Here is a 23,668-nt window from a genome sequence, read left to right on the forward strand (position 1 = left end):
ATTTCCCTCTCTCTTCTTTTATCTTTCTGTTATTGCACAACAGATGGTAAATCTAGTATCAGTCAGTTCATGGCCACAGATAATGGTGGTGGGGAAGGGAGCACTTTGAAAGATATATTTTTAACAGTTATATTTTATTTCACTATTACATAACTTTTACATAATTGTACCATTCTCTCCCTAATTTTTAATGAAAAGTATATGTGGACAAGGGTTTGTATAAAATTTCAATTAAATGCAATGACCAGAACTATTATTTTTAATGTTGTCTTATTATTTTCTTAGAAATTGAGGCTTCAAATTATTGAATAAAAATATTTAATTAGTCTTTTTATTTTTACCATTTAAAGTGACAATTATCTCTCTTAGTAATGTACCTTGAAATTTTATTAATTGAATCTCATTGTTTTTTCCCCAAACAAGCAAGCCAAATTCAGGTCTGTAATACTAAATAAGAATTACAGTACTTGATTATTCTGACAAAAAAAACTGTAATCATAATATGACTTTCACTTTCACCTGTCAGAGATATTGTCACATTAGACTTTCTTTACTTTAAGGGGGTCAATGTCATAATATATATTAGAACAGTTACAATACAAACAAATCAAATTAGGAAATAAAAAACAACCAAATAAAAAAGCAGGAAGTAAAATTATCCCTGTTTGTAAATGACATTATCTCATATGTAAAAAACCCTAATGACTCCACACACAAAAACTTGTTAGAATTCATAAATGAATTCAGTAAAGTTCATTGATACAAAATCAACATACAAAAATCAGTTGAATTTCTAAACACTAACAATAAACAATCTGGAAAGAAAATTAAGACAATTTTATTTACAATAGCATCATAAATAATGAAATACTTAGGGATAAACTTAACTAAGGATACAAAAGACTAGTAAATTGAAAATTACAAAACATTGATGAAAGAAATTAAAGAAGACACAAATACATAGAAAGACATCCTATGTTAATGGATCAGAAAAGTTAATATTATTAAAATGTCCATACCACTCTAAGTGACTTACATTTTCAATTAATCTCTATCAAAATTCCAATGGCGGTTTTTGCAGAAAGAGAAAAAAACAATAATAAAATTCATAATAAACCACAAAGGACCCCAAATAGCCAAAACAATACTGGAAAAAAGAATAAATTTGGAAGAGTCATACTTGCTGATTTCAAAGCATATTATATGCTATAGTTAAAACAGTATGGTAATGGCATGAAGACAGATAGACAAATGGAACAGAATAGAGAGCCCAGAAATAAGCCCACACATATATGGCTAACTGATTGTTTACATGGATACCAATACATAATGGATAAGGCCTAGTTTCTTCAACAAATGCAATAAGGAGAATTGGATGTCTACATGCAAAAGAATAAAATTGGATCCCTATTGTACATTGTACACAAAACATAACTCAATAGCTTAAACATAAGACCTGAAACTGTAAAATTCCCAGAGAAAACATAGAACATCTTCATGACATTGACATCAGCAATAATGTCTTGAATATAACACCAAAAGTGTAGATAACAAAAAGAAAAATAGACTTATGAGGCAACGTGAAACTGAAAAGCCTCTGCACAGCAGAGTAAACAATCAACAGAACAACCTATGCAGGAGGCAGCCGATCAATGATTCTCTCTCATCATTGATGTTTCTATCTCTTTCTCCCTCCCTTCCTCTTCTGCATGCCCCTTATGAGGATTGAACGTACAACTGAGGCATATGTCCTGACTGGGAATCGAACTGTGGCCTCCTGGTTCATAGGTCGATGTTCAGCCACTGAGCCACAGCAGTTGAACAAAGATAAATTTTTAAAAAAAAAAAGAAAAAAGAAAAAAGAAAGTAGTGATGCTTGCCAAGTGATAGGAGAGGGGTAAATGGAGAGCTGTTCAATTGATAGAAAGTTTCTATTATTCAAGATGAAATTCTAGAGATTTGTTGTACATTACTGTGTTTAAAGATACAAATAATGTACATCTAAACATTTTTATGAGTGTAAATCTCATGTATTTTTTCACCACATTAAAAAATGATCTGGTTAATTAATCAGTCTTTTCAATTAAAAAAACTCTTAAATTCATTCATTTTGTATGAAATTGTGTGTTCAAATATCTATAGTGCATTGAATAAAAGTAGACACATATTCAAATTTATATTCTTAAATCTGGTTATACACTAAAATCTCATATTAAGTTAAAATAAAAAATGTTAGTCAGGTCCCATGACCAAAAAATCTCATTCAGTAATCATGTGGTAGGGAAAGAAATGGCTTTTCAAAGTCTCATTCTGCAGGGAAAATAGAACTATATATTCATATAGTTCAAAAGATGCCTCATCTTTTCTCCAAATTTTTAGAATGAAAGAAAAATATAGATGGATATGTTAAAAATTCATAGGTAGTGCAAACAAAGGGAACATATACAGTATATATGTGTGTATATGAAAAACAGAAAAGAAACACAAAGCAATTAGCCAGAATGAAGCTGCATGGATGCTGGGCTGTAAGTGTTTAAGCAGCAGAGCTTATGAGGAGTTTAGTTAAGACAATAATACACATTCCAATAAGCAGAGATTTTAAGCAAGTCTCAATGCAATTAATCACGCACTGAAGTGGAGCTCCCATTCAAGAAAAGACACTAAAAAAGAGTTACTGCCAGCAATTCTCTGGGCTACAGCGAACGGGGAAACTGCATACACAAGGAGAATTGGAGGAAATAGGCTCAACTGCTCATCTGGGACCTGAGAGAAGTCCCTGCTGGGTGGGTGACTTGTTCAGGAATATCCCCACTTACACTGAGGAGATAACTTGAGTGACCAAAGTAAAAACTGGACTAGAGGTCGAGAGGGAGAATGGGGTGAAGTAAAGGAACGACACAATCATAATTCAAAGGAAAGAAAGGACAAAAAGAAAAAGCAACAACCATGGTAATACAACCCACAGGTAAAATATAACCCCAAATTCTAAATCGTATGAGAAAAATTAATGTCTGAACTTAACCAATGTTCCTATGCTGCTATAACTAGTGATCACAAATATTCTGGTGTCCAATGATTGACATGAGAACAATCAAGGTTTTGGTTTCTAAAACATTTCATTTTTAATGTTACGTAGTGTTCTAATTTTCTAAACTAATATTACAGAGATTTATTTTGTCTTTTGTAACTGAGAATTCCTATAAGCAAACCCAGTTAATTTATATATATTTATTTACCATCCTGAATATTTTACATTTTCTTAATAACATTGAAAATCACATTTATCATCTTTGTTTATGACATTGTCATCCTCTAAGAAATATTCAGATTTGCCACAACATTGTTTTTAAAATCTAATATTTATCTAGAATACTTGATTTAAGAATCAACATTAGTGTTTTTTTAAGTTTTGTATAAATTTTCTGGAGTTTTTTTGGTGTATGCCCTGTTTCTAGTTATTTGAGATGATTTAATTCTGCTTTGAGGTATTTTAAGAAGAAAATATAATGACTATCATGTTATCAATGAAGAAATTGATGCGCAAAGATGAAATGATTATCCAAGTTCCTATGCTTGATTAGATACTCAGTATCAGATTTAAAAGTACCAAAAAATAATCTTACTTTCCTTTAGTACTGGAATATATTAACAAAACTTACCCTAACATCAAAGGATTTTTTCATAACAATTTCATTATATTTGGTAGGAATGAAGGAAAGTTGCAGATAATTTGTCGATGAAAAAGATTAGTGTTCAAAAGCATACAATGTTCGTACGTGCCTTTACAAATCCATGGTTGCTTATTTCCTGAAAGAATTGTTAAAGTGAAAATTGTATCAGTAACAGCAGCACTTTCCTTCTAATCAGCAACTTACAGCCTAAAACATATTTTGTGTCCCTCATGCCAAAATGCAAAGATGACAGTATAAAAAGGGGTTGTGTGTTGGTAAGAAGAGTAGTTCAGCTTGCCAGAATGTTCTCTATAATTATTAGCTTTACAAAATTAATGTACCCAAGCACTGAGGGTTTTTATTTCCTTTCTCCAAAAAAAAATGTACAATGATAATATATGCACAACGATATGTATTTGAAATACATGGACAGTGATAAGTACAAAGCCCCATCTTCCTTCCTTGGTACCCTTTCCAGGTAAGCTCTCTTTAAAAAAGACAGAGTAGAGGGAGAAAATGAGCCACTGGCACCTGGGTGTCCACTTTTCTTGTCACTCCAAGATACCTTGTGCAGCTGTTCTAACAGGCTTCTCTTCTTGCAGGGATTTTTTTTTAATGTTGTAAAAAGCCTTTCTATTGTTTCTATTCACTTAAAAAATGTCAATGTATTATTTGTCATGTAAAGTCATCTATTCTTTTTTCACATCTTTGAAACTGATATAGGATTATCCATACTTAAACCTATGACCCTTTATTAATTTAATTGACTATTTTCACTTCAAGTTAAAGAAACTGAATGCTGATGTGCAGGGGAAGGGGTAAGAATCTAGTTAAAGAGTGCCTCTCCCTTGATAAGGGAAAAAAACCAACAAAGAAAGTGTGCTTACTAACCTTGGCAAATGATTTTTGCACAGATTTCTGAACCCATTGAATGGTTTAAAGTCAACTGGCTCATTACCTGAAATAAGCCCAACCAGCTATCTTACCATCTTCAAACAACATCACAGGACCTTGTTCTGACTGACTATTCTTTCTACAATATGTTCAGCCTCCTCCAATTATTTCTTACTTATTTCCATGGGTGCTCTTCGTGTTGGGTGCTTCAGGGAAGGAGAGAATAATGAGGCACATGTAGCGATTCTTAAAAGAAAGAGTAGATAAAGGCGAGTGACACTCTCAGATCCATGGTACCTTGTATTTAGCATATGCAAAAAACAAAGGATCCCGAAAATGAAATGATGGCAGAATGGGGCAGGGAAAATGTATGTATGCATTTATTCTGTGCTGCAAAGTGAGAGTGCCCTCTGGCTCATTTGGTGTTTTTATTGTCCACTCAGCAGACTTTCTTTGGGAGCCTCACAATCCTATGGGAATCTTGCCAAGGAAGGACTGCAGAATCAGGACTTAGGCATAAAGACTGAGTCACAAACGAAGCTCTTGCATTACAGACCAAAGGCATTTTAGAACTACAGCTATAGAAGCTTACATAGCGTAATTATTTGTCCTTGTTGATCTAATGGGAATCAGAGGTGAAGAGACACACAGACACAGAACACACGTGTGGGGAGTGTTTGCTCATGTGCATATGTGTTATGGAAAAAGCACTGAGCTCAGTAGCTAGAGATTCTAGCTTCCGCTTTAAAATAACCAGCTACAAACCAGTTAATTCACCTAGCTACTCTGGATATTTGTATCTGAAGTTAAATTGATAGTCCCAACAATAAATATAAAAACCTGAAGATAATGTACAGCAATGTTGAATGTCCGATGGGTAAGTTCTAATGCACTTTTCCACTTGTGTAAGGTTTTACTCTTAATGGAACAGGAATTTCACCTGACATTTTGGTCTAAACCACCTAAACATGAAGCTTATAAATTTGATTTTCCTGGCATTTTGAAACCACAATTTAAATTGTTTTGCATCAAATACGAGTTTAAGTGTTGGTAGAATATTCTGTGGATATTTTAGTTACTAAGACTCCAAAGATAAACAAAACAAAAATCCTATTTTCCCAAATCTCCCTGGACTTGGAAAAAGAGCTGGGAATGAGGAACAGCGAAGTGGCCCCCGACACTGCCTTAGACCAGGCATACCGGATTTTTTATCCAATAAGTGGATATCTATTATTTATATACTAGCGGCTCAGTGTACAAATTCGTGCACGGGTGGAGTCCCTTGGCCTGACCAGCGATTGGGGCCAATCAGGCCGGCCCATGGAGGTTGGCTGGCTGTGGGAGCACACTGACCCCCCAGGGGGCAGCTCCTGCATTGAGTGTCTGTCGCCTGGTGGTCAGTGCATCATCATAGCGACCAGTCGACCGGTTTGTAAAGGTCGCTTAGGCTTTTATATATATAGATCAGTACATGAATGTTCAGAAATTACTTGTGAAATTATTTAATCTAATATTAGCCACAGATACACTAGATAGTCATCATTGTCCCCAGGTCATAAGGTGGAAAATTGAAATTTAGACTTTCAAATGCCTCACATTAGAACATCTAGCTAATAAATAAAGGAAATAAATTTTGAACTGAGGGATATTTTGTTGGGTTGGTTTGTGTCTGTTTTTCTCTAACTGCAGTGCAAAAACAAACAAAAAACAAACAGCAACACATCTCCTTAGTTTGGATAAGGTTGCTTAATCACATAAAAATACCATCACCCTGCTCCTTTAGTATGCATGGAAGGATCCCTCAGTTTGTAAATAATACTGATGATTCTGATTTAGAAAGTCAAGTAGGAAGAAGGGAAGCATAGAGAATGCATAAAGATTCAAAAACACATGAACATGGTTTAAAAAGGGAAGGAATATTAAATAGTCCTCTCTGACTCAAGCACAAGCATGCTGAAGTTTGGGTCAGCTTGTTGTACTTGATAACAGAGTGTTGATGACATTGAATTATCATTAATAAAGCACCCTCCCGAGGCTCATCAGCAATGTACATTTCAGATAAAATCAACAACTCGGAAAAGTCAGTGCTGCATATGAAGGTCAGGGCACATGCCCGGGTTGTGGGCTCTATCCCCATGGTGGGGCGTGCAGAAGGCAGCCAATCAATGAGTCTCTCTCATCAGTGATGTTTCTATCTCTCTCTTCCTCTCCCTTCCTATCTGAAATCAATACAAATATATTTTAAAAAATAAAGAAAATAGCCAAAACCAGTTTGGCTCAATGGATAGAGCGTCAGTCTGCGGACTGAAAGGTCCCAGGTTCGATTCCGGTCAAGGGCATGTACATTGGCTGTGGGCACATCCCTGGTAGTGGGTGTGCAGGAGGCAGCTGGTCGATGATTCTCTCTCATCGATGTTTCTAGCTCTCTATCCCTCTTCCTTCCTCTCTGTAAAAAATCAATAAAATATATTTAAAAAAAATAAAAATAAAGAAAATAATACAATAAAAACACAAGAGGTATATATGCCAGAGAGTATTGAAGTGCAATAACAGTACTAATGTCACTTTCTGCAGGGTGCACATTGAAGTATTATAAGAAGTAGGGTGTGAGTGGCTATGTAATTCTCTATTACATGAAATTCTGCAGTTAAACTAATTACAGTGTTTTATTTTTGTAACTCCAGAAAATGAGACTATTAGGCTAAAACCCAAATCCCTGATACACAGTATATACTCAATAAATATCCCAACCATGAGATCAGTTTTTCTGCTATTTGATGGGAAGAAATATTATAATGTACCAGAACCCTTCCATTAATCAAAACAACATTTTATAATTCTTATAAAATAGAATTATAAGGCCCAGACAAGTTGTGAAATAAGAGGAAGGATTAGAAAACATAGAAACATGGTCAGCTATCACATTGGTTGGGATGGTGTCATAAACATTATCTGTATAGATTATAAAAGTATGCACTTAACCTATATTGATATTAAGTTAAAATGCAGAATTTCCAGGTAAAAAATTATTCTTAGAATGATAAAAGTACTTCATTTTATTAATTTTTATATCATTATACTCAATGTAAGCCAATTTATTTTATAAAATTAATAATAACAAATACTAATAAAACAATAGTAATTATACCCGTTTGAAATTATAAAATAAACCACCAGGTGGAGCTCCATGAATTGAGTGCATGCAGTTGAAAATAGAAAATTGATTAAATTAAGAAAAGTTATACTTTTTTCCTGCATAGTTTTTATTAGTTTTCTTAATTGAAATACATAGATAGCTTATGAATCATAAGGAACAGACTTTTATTAAAGACAAGATGTCAAATTACTTGATTAGTATGAAACTTTTGGGAAACTGGATTTTAAAATCGAAGTTCTTTCGCTTAAGTTACTTTATAATTTAGTAATAATACATGTTCATTCTATATTGATGGAACTATGTAAATGTAATTGAAATTGAGAACAGATGAGAAAAATCTATAAAATCTACTTATTAAACTGCTTAGTACTATTTTTATAGAATGCTTATTTTTCCCTTGTTTGTTTATTTGTGTGTGTGTGTGTTATATTTTATCCCAGAACCTGAAACTAAAAAAGATGAAAAGCCATCAAAAGCAGGTAAGAACACTTTGTAAGCTTTACAAGGTTAGGAACAAGGCTGGTTTTATAATTAGGGTAAAGCTTTGAGAAGCCTAAAACATTGAAAAAATACTGGTGTACCCTCACATATATTTTAAATGTAATCAGCAATAAGCTGCCATGTAGGTTAAATTAAAATATATGCTATGTTTTCTGCTGGTAGATTTTGGATAATTTTATCAATGTGCTGGAAGTGTTAGCATATGGTGTTCCTTATTTATCTACTGGGGATAATATAAATTTCAGAGGCTCTAGACAGATCATGGCAAATGCCTCAAACTTAGGATTGATCAAATCTCATGAAATCCCCTATATTCAACTATTTTTACCACAAAAAAAAACACAGTAGTTTCAAATTGTTTAACCTAAAAGATTCAACCATTTCTTTTCCATTAATTAAGTATGCAGATTTTTGGAAAGGTAATTCCTTGCCTATTGTTCATTCCTTTGAAAATTGGAATACTTTTTAAAAGATTTTCTAAAAAACAGGCTCTGTGAGGAAGTCAAAAGATTAGTTGGGTACTCTTAAAACAGGTGTTAAAAGTTAGAAGAAGAAACATCATAAATATAGGAAAATGCAGAAAAAAATGACTAAAAATGTTATCAAAATATTTAATTAATCGAAATCTTTCTAGGGTTAACCTTATTCCAAATATTTTATATCTTTAGAAAGATACTTATGTGTCTATTTCTATATATGTAAGAGAAAGCTATATCTCTATCTTCCTATACAGTAAAAGTGATATTACATACATGTAGACATTCTTAATATTGGTCTTAAAATATTTGCATATACTCATTTCCACAAATTTTAACCTATATTTAAGTGACTCTTATTTCACCTTTCCATGTATATATTATTAAATATTAACCTGGATTATTACCATCACTTCTCTTCAAAGATGGTAATAATTCAAATTTCCTTTGGTATGTTGGTAAGGTCTGCCAACATACCAAAGGAAATTGTTTGTGTTTTCTTATTTTGAGTGAATGAACAATCATGTTAAGTGACTTTACATCATCTGAAAGCATGCATTTTATGAAAAATAAATGGGAAAATCAGCAATTTTAAACTGTAAAAATAATGCATGATAGAGATAAAATGACATATTGAGACTTTACATCAAAAGTTATAATTGAGCTTTAGATACATCTGCAGAAATGGGAAAACTGCATAGAAAAACTTGCTCCATCCTTGGCACACTTCCTGAGCTCAGTAAAAGTTGGCTGATCATATAAGAGATGCGTTATGTTGCTCCTTACAGTAAGCATACCCTTGTGTATGCTTTATTTTACCGCTGGTATACAATGGAAAAAGTGACACATGTGCTATAAATTTCCTATTATTTGTTTACATTAAATATTTATGTATATTTTGAGATTATAATGATCTCTAACTTCCTCAGAGAAAACTCAGCATTAATAAAACATTTTGTTAGAAGATATAATCAATCAACAATTTATTGAAAACATATATTATGCTAATATCACTGCTATATGTCTAGAATTGTGCTTAGTATTACAAAATTTACAAACAAGTTATAAGAGATTGTTTCCATCCAAGAGAGTATAATCAAGGACATAGACATGAACTACTAAAAGATGTCTGCGAGGTAATTCATTATATTAGAATTCTAGAGAGGAGCCATTCCTCTATTCTGTGTCCATCAGTGAAAACTTCAAGGAGAAGGATTTAAGGAATCTGTAAGAGCAACTCCGTCAGGGAGAGCATTATAAAGAGTGATGGACATGGTGACTGAGAAAAAGCCATTATATTTGACAAAAACCTGCTTTTCTGTGACCTTTTGGGGAGCATTTCCAGTAGAGTGGTGGAAGTGGAAACCAGTTTATAGAAATTAACAAGAGAGTTTACTCATAATCAGTGGAAACTAACTTTTTCAGGAGTTTGTTGTTAAAGGACGGCAACATATTCTATCCCAACAAGTAGAACCACCGATGAGAAATGTTTGCTGCTTTCATGGTTGTGATAGGGCGGAGTTGTCCAGGGAGAGGAGGAGCAAGGAATCCAGAGGGAGATATTAATTAGGAGAGAGTGTTGGGATACACATTATAGATGGAGGGAATTAGCTTAATTATGATGAAGAAAAAATTTCCCCGGAGCTTTGAAGGCATAATGAGAGGGTAGGTTAAATTAAAGCTGAGTGTATCATAGGAGGCTTCTGCTGAGTGGTCTTTTCTCCTAAATTCTTTTCTGCAAAGGTGACCACTAGCATGTTTGTTGCCATTTTCCAGGGATGCTTTTTTTTTTGCTCAAATTATGCTGACCCTTAGGTAATATTTGACACATTCACCATCTCGTATTTCTCAAAATTAAAATTCTTTTTTGTTTTTGGCAAAACCTAAATCATGTAAATCCACACTGTGAAAAATAAAACAACTAAAGATGATTATGTTTTTAAATACTGGAGCAACATTACAATAATTATTTATTACATAGCATATTAGCCACTAAATTCCTTTGTGTGTGTGGTTTTGTTACACCCCCAACCCCCAAAGAAAATGATAAGTAGGATATGCATTTCATTAAGTAATTGGAGAATAGCTAAGTGCTCTTTTTGGGAAGCAAATGACTTTAATTATAAGAAGTACTATAATTTAAAACAAAAATAGACACAGTAAGTAATAAGCAATAATTTGTTTTTTTATTTATAAAAAATTTATAATTATAAACAAACTCTTCAGAGTTCTATACTTGCCTTTCTAACTGCCTAGTCAACATCTTCACAAGGTTAAATGCCAACACCTCACTTTGTTTAAAATTGAACTCAACATCTCTTCCATTGTTTTTTTTTTATTTTGTTCCTTATCTCAAAAAATAGAATTCATGACTCAACATTCAGTTACATTGACTTAAACTTCTGAGTCACTCACAGCTTTTCCTTCTCTTTCACAACCCAGGGGCCAAGTAGGTGCCAAGTATGTGTCTCCCAAATTTGTTCTCTCCTTTTATTTTCTCTCCTGGTAAGACCCCAGTTCTAGTTCTCATTATCTCTTGCCTGAATAAATATACAAACTCATGACCTAATCAACTACCTTCCTTCTTGCAAAGTTTTTTTTTTTCCTAAATGTGTATCTAGAGGGAACAGTGGTAGGTTCACTGTCCCTGACATATTTCTTCACGTGGTTCCCATTGTCTAATCTTCCACCATTACTCCTTCCCCTTATAAACATTTTAATAAGATCATCAGTTCTATGCATTTTTTGTCTATTCGGTGTCTTTCTAATAATATTTTCCTTTTACTCTAGGTACACAACAAAAACATCTTAGCTATTTACCTTGCCTCCAATCTTGGCAACTTACTTTTTCAACTACTCTTCTTTAGTTATAAACACATACCATGAGTTCTCCTGCCGTGGTCTCTTTGCAGATCTTTGCCTCTAGCGTATCATATAGTGTCCGTGTTTGTTGAACAACTTAGTGTCTAAACTCCTATATTATATCTCCTGCACACCCCCTACTGGTGATTGAGCACAACTCAGATATGTGCCCTCACAGGGAATTGAATTATGACCTCCTGGTTCATAGGAACTCTCAACCACTGAGCCACACCGGCTGGGCAAGATCACCAAGTTATTAATACGCTCACTAAAATTTGAGAATTACTACTATAGAATTCACAGACATCTACTATAGCTCTTATCTTCAGGAAAGAAAAATATCAAGCTATACTCTATTACCACAAACTTGGCTAATTAAGTGGACACAAGTTTTTGAATGATTGCTGTCTATTGGATTTTAAGGGTATAGGATAATGACCTTAAACTCTCAGGAAATATATTGTATCAAGGTGGAGATCATTAAGTAAATAGCTAAGGGATGAGTCAAACAAAAAAGAAAAGTTGTACAGAATGTGGTTTGCAAACACAGAGGAAAGTTATATTTCTCTGGGCTTTTGGTTCAGGGAAAAAATGCCAAGGGAGAAGTTACAGGAGTAGTCTTAGAGAATGGGTCAAGATTAGCCAAGTGAAGAAAGCCCAGGTGGGCGTTCTGGAGAGAGAGAGAGAAAGCACAAGCCACAGCTGGAGGTGGGAAACCACGAGGAACACTGGGAGCTACAAGGATTTCACCTCCACTGGAGCATAGGGCGTGAGTATGAGCGGAGGATTGGAGTAGGTAAGGCTGGAGGGCAACAGCAACAAACAAAGAAAACATGGCTTCCTGAGTAAGGGCTGTGTCCTTTTCCTAAAGGAAATTGGGAACAATTGAAAGTCTTTAAGCAAAATGAAATAACAGCTTCCATTAGAATTATAAATTGTTCATTTTGGTTAATCACCGAGATTGAAAATGAAAAGGATGCTAATAGCTTCAGGAAATCAGTTTTCTGGAGGATGAGACTATTGCACTGAAACTCTAGCTATTAGATCTTTATAGAACATTACTAGGAAGAAAAGAAAGAGAGCTGTTAAAGAAGTATCTAAGGAGCAAAATTGCCATAATTTGGGGGGAGGATGATAAACATTCAGATAACTCCTAGGCTTCTGTCTTGGAATAGTAAGTATGTGGATAGTAGTGTCATATATTAGGGTTGGAATTTCAAAAAAGGTGGCATTTAGAAAAATAAATCTATATCTATTATGTAAATTTTTATATATTTTACACACATTTTTGTTGAGCAGTTATTATATGCTGAGTACAAAACACGTTGGTGAACACAGTCAAGTTCCAGCCCTCTTAGAGTTTATAATCTAGTTAGGGTGGGGTGGGGGAAAGGTATTTGGGATTAGAAGTACCTGTAGGTTATGCATTTCGGTATGTTTATCAGGCACCCAGAGAGAAAACATAGTAGCAGATTTGGAAGTTCCCAGCAAAGGTTTTCTGGCTTAAACGATGAGAGTTACTGACATTTGCCAAGGGGAGTGTGACAAAGGAGAAAGCCAAGACCTGCAGAAGCAAACCAAGAACACTAATGTTGAAGGAGTGGATAGAGGAGAAGAAGACCCTGAAGGAATTAAAAAGCATGCAGCAAAAGAACAAACAAAAACATTAACTAAAAAAAGGGGGGGAGTGGGATTCTTTTAGAAGTTAGAGAAACTAGGGAGAAAAGAATATCAAGGAGGAGGAAGCTGGTTAAAGTCTCAAATTTAGCATAAATTTACAGTAAGATTAAGACTGAAAAGTATTCATTGGGATGTATAATATGGAGTCATTGATGATCTTATGAGCAGTTTAATGAAGCCTAGTGGTTTCAGGAATTGGGGCCAGAAAATAAACCTTATATACTTCATATACACTAGAGACTATTTTAAATCTTGTCTGAAAGGGAAAATAAAATGCATTTAGTTAGGAAAACAGCTTGGCAGAGTAAAGAGAGGGAGATGTGTCATTCCTCAGTTCTTGGCCTCCTCATGAAACTGTAGGTTGAATGATTTCTAGTCTGTCAAACAGAGACATAACAGCAATTGTCTTTACCAGTTTACAGAGTTACAGTATCTCTAACAGGCAACAATACATGGGAAAGTGCTAAAAACGTAGGCATACACTAATTCCATTTTAAAGACATGAGAGATAAGGGATTTATGTTTATAGCACCTAAAATTATTTCAGTCTCTTTAATTACCACTGACAGCAAACCATTTCCTTTCTAAAAATATATCTCCTTGTTTGTTATTTCAGTTGACTTGAGTAATATTTCTCCAGTGGTTCATATGATACTACTTAATCTTGAACTAAGTCCTTCCTTTAAAAACCACATAATCTTACATAGTTCAACTATAAGTATAAATCAATAGCAGTATTATTAATATAGTTTTTATTTCTTACTGTAAAAGGGAGGAATGTCCTATGTATAAGTAAGCTATTTCTTACACTTGTATTTTGCAAAGTGTTTTGCACAGAAGACTAGTTATATAATTGCTACATGAAAGATTTTAAGGTTACATAAGTTTGGGAAAAGCTCTTGGAGTTCATCACATATGTGCACACATTTGGGAAGTTTGATAGTAAAAAAACCAGCTAAACATTTTTTTACTCGATATTTCTTAAAGTTATTCAACCATGATATATTCTTTCTTTTGTAATATAATAGCAGTGTTCAGCTGAACACACAGAGAAATTGTCTTACATTTGCTTAAAAGATCTTGGGAAGCAGTAGAGCAAAGATAATAGAGGTTTTTTTTAAAAAAATAGTGACATATATTTAAAAAATCTAAATGAGAATGACAGGAAATAATGTTCAATTGTGTTGCAAGTAGAACAATGAAGTTAAGCTAACATATAAAATAAATTTATACTCCAGCATTGCTATCTCAAAATTTCATTTTATTTTTCCCCCCATAGAAACAAACAAAAAAAAATCCCTAGAAAATTCTACTATATATTCTTAGGGAAGAAGGTGTTCATTCTTTTTTAGGATTAAAGGAAGTATTAAAATTATGCTGACATGGAAAATTGATTAATTGCTAGCAAGTAGCAATGGTGATAAAGACTTCATAAGTATCCCTATAGACAGCTATGTATACCTATAAGGCACAGGTCAATCACCATGTCTATCACAGACTAATGTGTACTGAATAATGGAGCTAGAAACTGAGGAGGAAATGAAGTACAAGTGAAAAATTCAAGTACTCCAGATTCCTTAAGGACATATAATCAGCAGGTCTCTGGTTACAGGGATGGCAGAGCATGGAGAATACTGTGGGATGACGACCAGCCTCCCTGAGGGAACCATAGGTGGACAGAGATAACATTTACCAGCACAGGGCATGTGTTTGGAGGAGAGAATAGTAGGTCATGGGTTAAATTTGGAATTTATGAAGTTTAAATTTTCTGTGGCATATTTATTTTTCTATAGGAAGTTAAATATGTAGGTCAATAGTGACATAAACCCATATATCTCTTTATATTCCATTCTTCCCCAACTTTTCAAAGGATATGTGTGGTATCTGGAACTCACGTCCTTTCCTATGCACTTTGAAGGAGATGCACCTAGCACAGCATTTCAACTAAATCTAATTTCTATGACTGTTACCAGAATTAAACTCGTCCATAGCAATTGTTTCAATAGTAGGTCAACCTTATAGGCTAACTACTCTTGAGGGACTGAAGTGCTTAGCATAACTAAGTGCTGAGTAAATGCTTGTTGAATAAATAATTGAATAGTTTAATAATCACAGTGTGATGTCAATGCTATATCAAGTTCTATATAAAAAAAGGGCTTTAAAGCAATGGTTTAGATTAACCTCCTCTATTTTTCTGTTGGTTCACTATTAAAATCTTCCAGTCTCGCCCAGCTGGTGTGGCTCAGTGATTGAGCATCAACCTATGAACCAGGAGGTCACAGTTTGATACCTGGTTAGGGCACATGCCCGGGTTGCAGGCTCGATCCCCAGTGTGGGGTGTGCAGGAGGCAGCTGATCAATGATTCCCTCTCATCATGATGTTTCTATCTCTTTCTCCCTTTCCCTTCCTCTCTGAAATCTATTTCTATAATAATAAAAGCGTAATATGCTAATTAGTCCAGACAGCCGAACAACTTATGGACGTCCTTCCGCATGACCTTCTGGACAAAGCTGGGGCTGTGAGGGCCGAGCCCCCTTGCACGAATTTCATGCTTCTGGCCTCTAGTATATATATAAAATCTTTCAGTATCTCATACCTGATTATGGTAAAAACAAACATTTACTGTTAAACAGTTTCATATACATCACTTGTAATCCATTTGAATATCAAAGGGTAAGACCCAAAAGATCCCTCACCATTCATTTGAGACAAAAGGTAAAATAATTGCACCAGAGGAATTGTTAGAACAGAATGGTCAAAGGATGCTTGAATAACAACTAAAACAATTCCATTGTAATTTATTAGAGTTCAGCTTCAATAAATTTAACAAAATATTTGGTGACTAGAAAACTTAGCACAATACAAAGCCGATGAGGATGAAAAATTCCTTTCCGTATAGAAGTTTCACTGGGTTTATGTTTGTAGGCGGCCACATTAGCCACAGACCTCAATACAAATAGACCTTAAAGAACGTCCCCAAAATGATCTTATCATTCTGCCGAGTGCGATTGCTTTTAAAATTAAAGAAAAACATGAACAATGCTTTTACTTCTTATCTACTAGACAGCATTTCTATCTTAACACGAAATAAAAAGTTTTCCAGAAATTTAATTCCAATTGTCAGAGGCACGTTTTGCTTACTAAATGGCTTTCAGAATACTAAGGGGTAATTTGCAAGCATTAATTTCCCTGATTTTCAGCACTACATAGATAATGCTAACCTTCACATAATTTTTATTAAATCTCTAAAAATATATTTCTGAATATTAGATAACACTGCATTATTGTTTTAAACAAGTGACTTTACACTGTACATTTGATAAATTAGACTGTCCCTAAATGAGACTACCCTCTGTAGAAAAAAGGAGAAAAAGAAACATTTGTTTAAGTAAATTCATATACAGATCAAAAAGCACTTCTTTTAAAGTTTTATAATGTATTCTATATATTTCTATTTCTTCCATTTTAATTTTAATTAAAATATTAGAAAAACTCATAAAATATGTAGCTGAATAATGATGGCAGCTAGAAAAATGCAATAAGATTTTGGAACTGATTCAAGCATCCTATAAAAGTCCTTATCATATTTTTTTGCCTCCTCCAAATGGTTTGCTTATTCAGTATACATAGTACAAAGTTTAGACATTAATCTTCAAGTCAATTTAAAAAATAAAGTTCCTGTTAGGTTTTTTCTGGCTAAGGTGTATAACTACAGCACAGCCAACATCTGCTCTGTACTAAATAGATATATTTGGAACATACTCACTGTCCATAAAAACAAGGTTTGTTAATCTGTCTTTAGACTTAAACATGCCCCCACAGCAGAATATTTATCTAGAGTTTGGTAAAGAGAATTACTAAAGAGCAATAAAGCAAAAAAGAATGCTGCAACATTTCAGGTTGATTCCTATTTAAATGTTGTCTACCTAATAAATTATTTACTATTTAGATTTAAATTAATTTTAACATAAATATATAATTTTAGACCTGGATGAGATTTTAGAAATCATTTCATCTAACTTCCTCCATTTCTTTTCTTTCATCATATATATATATACCTTATAAAGTGATCACCCAAATAAGTGTAGTACCCACTTGGCACCATACATGATTATTACAATATTATTGACTATACATTCCCATGGCTGTTTTTATAACTGACAATTGTACATCTTAATCCCTCTGCTTACATATGGTGTTGGTAAGTCGGGGAGAATTGGTGATCAGAGAGAACTGATAAATAGAATGGTGGGAATAGAAGCTAGAGTATGGTGAATTAATAATGAAATGGGGGTCAAGAAATGAACAAAAAGCAAGTAAAGATGGCAATTTTAAGACGCTGAGTTGAGCAGTGATGGGATGGCAAGTATAAAACAATACAAAATCAAAGGAGGATTGTGTGTGTGTTTTATTGTCACAATCTTTGTTGACATTTTAAAAAATTAAAACTGATTATGGATAGTGCAATTGTTGGCAAACAATGGCCTATGCACTGGCCACCAGTTTCTGTAAATAAAGTTTTATTGTAACACAGCCATTCCTATTCAGTAACATATTGCTTATGACTGCTTCCATGATACAACAGCAGAGTTGAATAGTTGCAACAGAGATCATAAGGCCCCAAATCCAAAAATATATACTCTATGACTTTTCACAATAAATTTATCAACCCCTGCACTAGGGTTCCTCATGCCATAAAAGCAAATGATATTTCTAGTTATAAGAATTACAAATTCAGTAGCAATTATTTTTCAATGTATTATACTGGGATAGATAATATAGATAATATTAATAGAATTTTTTAAAAATTGTCTTAGATATTTTTAATCTTGAATAATTAAGGGTTAAAAATAATGTCTCAAAAATTGTCTTACCTTAATATAAAATTAAAATTTTATATTGCACATAAGAGTTTGTGAACAAATTATATTTTAATGGTGAAATAAAATTAAGCTAAGAGCTTTATTTTTAAAATGATTTTTTAAATAGTAACTTGGCATGAACATTAAATTACATAGCCTATAAAATTTCAATAAAGAAGAATAGCTGGGGTCTTGAATAACAACAAAATTTTGATTTTTGTTTAATTTTGATTTTCAAATGTATAGTGTTCCATCATATTCAGTGATGATTCAATAAGAATTGAGTGACTCAGTCTTTAATATTTTTTTAACTTTGTCTAGGCAAAGAAGTCAAGCCTAAGCCTCCACGTATGTTATGTGCATGACTAAATAGTAACTAACTAACTAACTAACTAAATAAATAAATCTTAAATGCATGCTTTTAATCATCTTCTGATTCCATTGTTGAATATTTTCTTAAATCCAAAACTTAATTATTTTGTGAAGAAAATGTGCCTATTATCCTAAGTGTTCTTCTGAGAATATGCTATGCTAAAATTTTCCTTCATCATTTATTCACTGGAGGTACAAACCAGTACCCTAATTAACCTCATTAAAATTTTTAGTTTACATTTTATTTTTTCTCAAAAAAACTCTTGTGATTGATAATGAAGAACCTTTATTTGTGTTTGTATTAATTTGCTATTATAAGAAAAAGGAAATTAATATGGCATACTAAAAAACTGAATAATATGTAAATGAAATAGGGTGGACAAAAGTAGGTTTATAGTTGTGAGTACACAAAAATTTATTCTTTTATTATTCATTATTTTTAATTTATTATTGGATTATTTTCCATATGAACAACTATAAACCCACTTTTGCCCGCCCCTGTATTCATGAGTATAGGAAATAAATATTTTATATAACCATTGTTACTACTGTACATCTATATTTTCAGAGCCACAAGTAAAAAAAGAAGGGAAGCCAGGTATGTATATTTTATGTATAAATTCATACTTGCATTCTATGTTTATAATGAATAGCATAACATGTTTTTGCAAATGTTGTGTCCTAGAGTAAATATTGTACCAACATTTTATCTTTGACCAACTTTTTAAAATGAAACAAACATAGTACTTGTTTCTAGAGGGAAAAAGAAAACTCCTGAGAAATGTATATGGTTCAGAAAAAAAAAAAAAAACAGTTGACTAATTGGGTTCAATCCTACACAACCACTATTTTTGCTGATTTTATGTGCTGACATAGGCATCATAAATATTTCATCAGAAACACAGCTGCTCTCGCTCTCCTCTTCCTGGGGGCTCCTGAGTGAGATAAACATTTCTGAGGGCTGTAGCGGGCAGCAGAAACCATTTTAAATGAACAAAGGGAATTCAGATCCTCATAACAGTTAAAATTTTGGTTCATGTTTATAACTGGATTAGGGTTATATGGCCGCTATCATAAAATATACAAACCAGGTGGCTCAAAACAACAGAAGCTTATTTTCTCATAGTTCTAGAAGCTAGAAGTCTGAGATCAAGGTGTCAACAGGGCCATGTTTTTCTTGAAACCTGTGGGAAAGAATCAGTCCTTGCATCTTCTGGCTTCTGGTGTTTGCCAGCAATCCTTGGTGTTCCTTGGCTTGTAGAAGAAGCATCACTCCCATCTCAGCTTCTGTCACCACGTGGACATCGTCTCTCTTTGTGTCTCTATCTTTGTACCTTTTCTCTTCTTCTGATGACACCAGTCACACCCCACTCCCATATGACAAACTCTTAATTCATTATATTTACAATGACCCTACTTCCAAATAAGGTCACATTCTGAGGAATTGGGTGTTAGGATTCCAGCATAGTTTTTGAGAGACACAATTCAATGCAAAGAGGTCTGCTCACTGCCCTCCCCAAATGTATGCCCTTCACATGCAAAATACATGCATCCCATTCCACAGTCCTTAAGTCTCATCCATTTTAGCATCAACTCTAAGTCCAAAATTTCATCAATTCAAAGTCCCAAATCTCATTATGTAAACCAGTTATGCATGAAACTCGGGGTATGATTCTTCCTGCAGACAATTCCTCTCCGTATGTGAACCTATAAAACCAGAAAACAAATTACTGCCTCCAAAATAAAACAGTGGGACAGGAATAGGATAGACATTTCCATTTCTAAAGGGAGAAATTGGAAAGAAAAAAAAGGAGTCATGGCTTCCAAGTAAATTCAAAACATAGCAGGAAAAATTCCATTAGATTTCAAAGCCTGAGAAAATCCTCTTTGGCTCACTACTGTATCCTCTGGGCTGGGTGGGGAGTGGCTCTGCTCTCTTGCACCACCTAAGTGGGAAGCTGCCCTCACTGCATGAGGGGGTTCCATCAGCCCAGGTTTGAATCCATTGTTCTGACCTTCAAGTTGTTATCCCTTTATTTCAACCCATTTCTGTCCCTTTATATCTATGCTGTGTTGCCTCTGCATGGAATATTCTCACAAACATGACCAGTCTTGCTTTCAGTTGATGGGGGGGTCTAAGCCATTGGACAGGAAGGCCCTCCACAGATCTTTCCTGGATCACCACATGGCTATCACTGCCTTCTGATGAGATGGTGGATTGGATCCATGAATCACACATTTATTCTTTACCCATTTTAGCAAAATTTTGTCCATCCACACCCGTGGCCCTGTCCCCCATGCACGCTAATTTAGATAGGTTGAAAATTGTCCAGATCTTCATATGCTAGTTCTTTTTGCTTAACAGTTCCTTCCTCAACTTATCTTCCCTTTCACATTTTATTCTGAGCAGCAAGGAGAAATCAGGCTTACTGTTTCACACTTTGCTTGGAACCTTCCTCAACTAAATATCCATGTTCTTCATTTACAAATTCTACCTTCCAGCCAACAGAAGAACACAATTCAGGAAAGTTTTTTGTCACCAACATCACCCTTCCTCTAGTATTCACTAACATGTTCCTCATTTCCTTCTGAGATCTCAGCAGAAGTATATTTAACATTCTTATTTCTAACAAGATTCTGTTCATGATGAGGTATGTATTCTCAAAGCAACAGAAGCTTACTCTATAGCTCCGCGCCCCTCCCTCCCCCCCCCCCCACACACACAACTCAACTCTTTCTGAGTCCTCAGCAGAATAGACTTTAACATCAATATAGCTGGATTTTTATATCAAGTGCCTCAAAATTTTTTAAGCCTCAACCCATTACCCAACTTCAAAGCTACTTCTGTATTTATAGCTATTTGTGACCCCACTTCTCGGTACTAAAATCATGTTTCTTTGGAAGGCTGGAATAAAGTACCACAAACTGCGAAGGTTAAAACAATGAAACTTTATTCTCACATAGTTCTAGAGGCCACAAGTCCAAAATCAAAATGTCAGCAGAACCACCTTTTTTTGAGGCTTATAAAGGAAAATCTTTGCCAGAAACCCTCGCTGTTCCCTGGCTTGTACAAACATCTTCCAATCTCTGCCTCCATCAGGACTTAGACATCTCCTTTCTGTGTGTTTCTATCCCTGTTTCTCTTTTCTTTTTTCTTTTTAAGGACATCAGTCAGATTGGGTTAATGGTCCATGCTTCTCCAGTATGACTTTGTCTTACCTAAACTAATCACATCCACAACAATCCTATTTCCAGATAAGGTCATGTTCTGGGGTACTAGGGTTAGAACCTCAAGATATCTTTTGACAGGACACAATTCAAGCCATAATACTATTTGTGTAAACTTCTAAATCACATAAGTATCCAATTATATCTATTTCAAAAAGACTCTTCCAACTCTCTAATCATTTATCTTATGCTGACATTGGAACTATTCTTCACAACAATCATCTTGAGAAAACAAAATTCAGGTTAAAATCAATTAGCAGTAACAACAACTTAGTATATGGCATGATTCTAACTTCTTTGTGTTTAATAGTCTAGCATTGAGAAACTATCATGAAACTGGAATAATTTTTAGAGCAATTTTGCTTTTTCTATTATGATAAACAAAATAATTTTCCAAAAATGAATTGGTTCTCTAGTTTGTTTTTTCAAATTTTTTAATTTCTGCATTTTGTTTTTCCTTCAGAGCCACAAGTAAAAAAGGAAACAAAACCAGGTAACATTTTTTATTGTTTAATTGATAGAGTTGCTATTGTCTTCATTTTAGAACTACAAGAGGCTTATCACCTACCAGTGGAGATTTACACAGTCTCCCTGATCCTCATTTTTTCTGCTCCATTGATCAATATGGTTTTATAGCACTGGATTAGTTGAGAATGGGGATATCCCATTGGCAAAAATATAAAAAATAAGGCTTTAAATGGGTTTCAGCAGAGACTCCAGTTTTTAGAAGGTATTTTTTGGGGGCATTCTTCAAAACTAAGTATGATAATGTTTAATTTGTGGGATTTTTCTGATAACACATCACACTCATAAAATTACAAAGTTGTAGACAACTGAGATTTAAAGGGAAAGAGCACAAGAGTTATTATTATATAAATATTATTACATATATTATTATTATTAAATACCTCCTATGAGTCAAGGAATAGCATATAATTTTTATATTTATCGTATAACTGTGAGAGACATGAAACATGACAATCACCGCTCATATTTATTATCTGTGGAAACAATTCAATTAGACCAAGTTCAGAAATTGTTATTCTTCCCAGATTTTCAAGTTAATAAATGTTGGAGTTAGGATTCTGCCCATGCCTGATTTACTCAAAATCACAGAAAGAGATTGTCTCAGACTGACAATCATTTTATTAGAAGTAACGTTGACCTAAAATCAGGGTGACCTTTCCAAGTTTACATTGCTATTTAGTGTTATGTCCTAGCTCTGGTACCAACTAGCTATTTACCTGAGGCACGTTACAAAAACCCTCAGGCTCTATGGAAGTGATTTCTTCATTATAAAAAAATTACACAGCAGGATTCTTTAATATCAACAAATTCAAGAATCTAAGTCTCTCTCTCTCTCTCTCTCTCTCTCTCTCTCTCTCTCTCTCTCTCTCCCTTTTTCTCTCTCTCATATGTACACAATACTATTATTACCCATTTAATTCTTACCAGCTCTTACCTAGCAACTCATTATAAGCTTGAATCTAGTTGCTCTTATAAACAACATATATTTAATGTAACAAGGCTCATAGATGCCTAGCTATTGTTTTCTGATTTATTTTTCTGACTATATTTATAATGCAGATGAATATGTATTATCAGGTAGAAATATTTTGCATGTTTACCCTCTCTCCCTTTTTTAAAACCAGAATCCTAAAGTCATTTAAAACTTCTGATACCATTTAAAAATTTTATTTATTATTGTTAAATAATGTAGTTTTGCATTTAATATTATTTATTTTTATAAATAAAAGTTTCTTAGCTTCATCTGAAAAAGCTTAAATACACAGTGTATATATGAATTTTATCTATAATACTCCTATAGAATCTTTTATAAGACATTTTTAAAACATGTTTAATAATATATATTTTCACATTACTTCACTTGACCATTGTACTCTATTCCAACCATTGCCTACGCTCTCTGTTTTAGTATTGATGCTTTACTATGGCCTGATCTT

General features: G+C 33.8%; 1 protein-coding gene across 4 annotated transcripts in view; it reads left to right on the forward strand.

Moving 5' to 3' along the window:
• The window catches only part of TRDN (triadin), a 280,530-nt gene that overhangs the window by 229,686 nt on the left and 27,176 nt on the right, over positions 1-23,668 (forward strand). For all 4 annotated transcript variants that reach the window (XM_054721940.1, XM_054721941.1, XM_054721942.1 and 1 more), the window contains 4 exons: positions 8,163-8,201; positions 18,426-18,452; positions 19,045-19,074; positions 22,168-22,197. In XM_054721940.1, the coding sequence (XP_054577915.1) occupies positions 8,163-8,201; positions 18,426-18,452; positions 19,045-19,074; positions 22,168-22,197 (126 nt within the window). The remainder of the gene's footprint in view (positions 1-8,162; positions 8,202-18,425; positions 18,453-19,044; positions 19,075-22,167; positions 22,198-23,668) is intronic.

The sequence above is a fragment of the Eptesicus fuscus genome, chromosome 10 (genome assembly GCF_027574615.1).
Source record: "Eptesicus fuscus isolate TK198812 chromosome 10, DD_ASM_mEF_20220401, whole genome shotgun sequence".
NCBI lineage: Eukaryota > Metazoa > Chordata > Mammalia > Chiroptera > Vespertilionidae > Eptesicus > Eptesicus fuscus.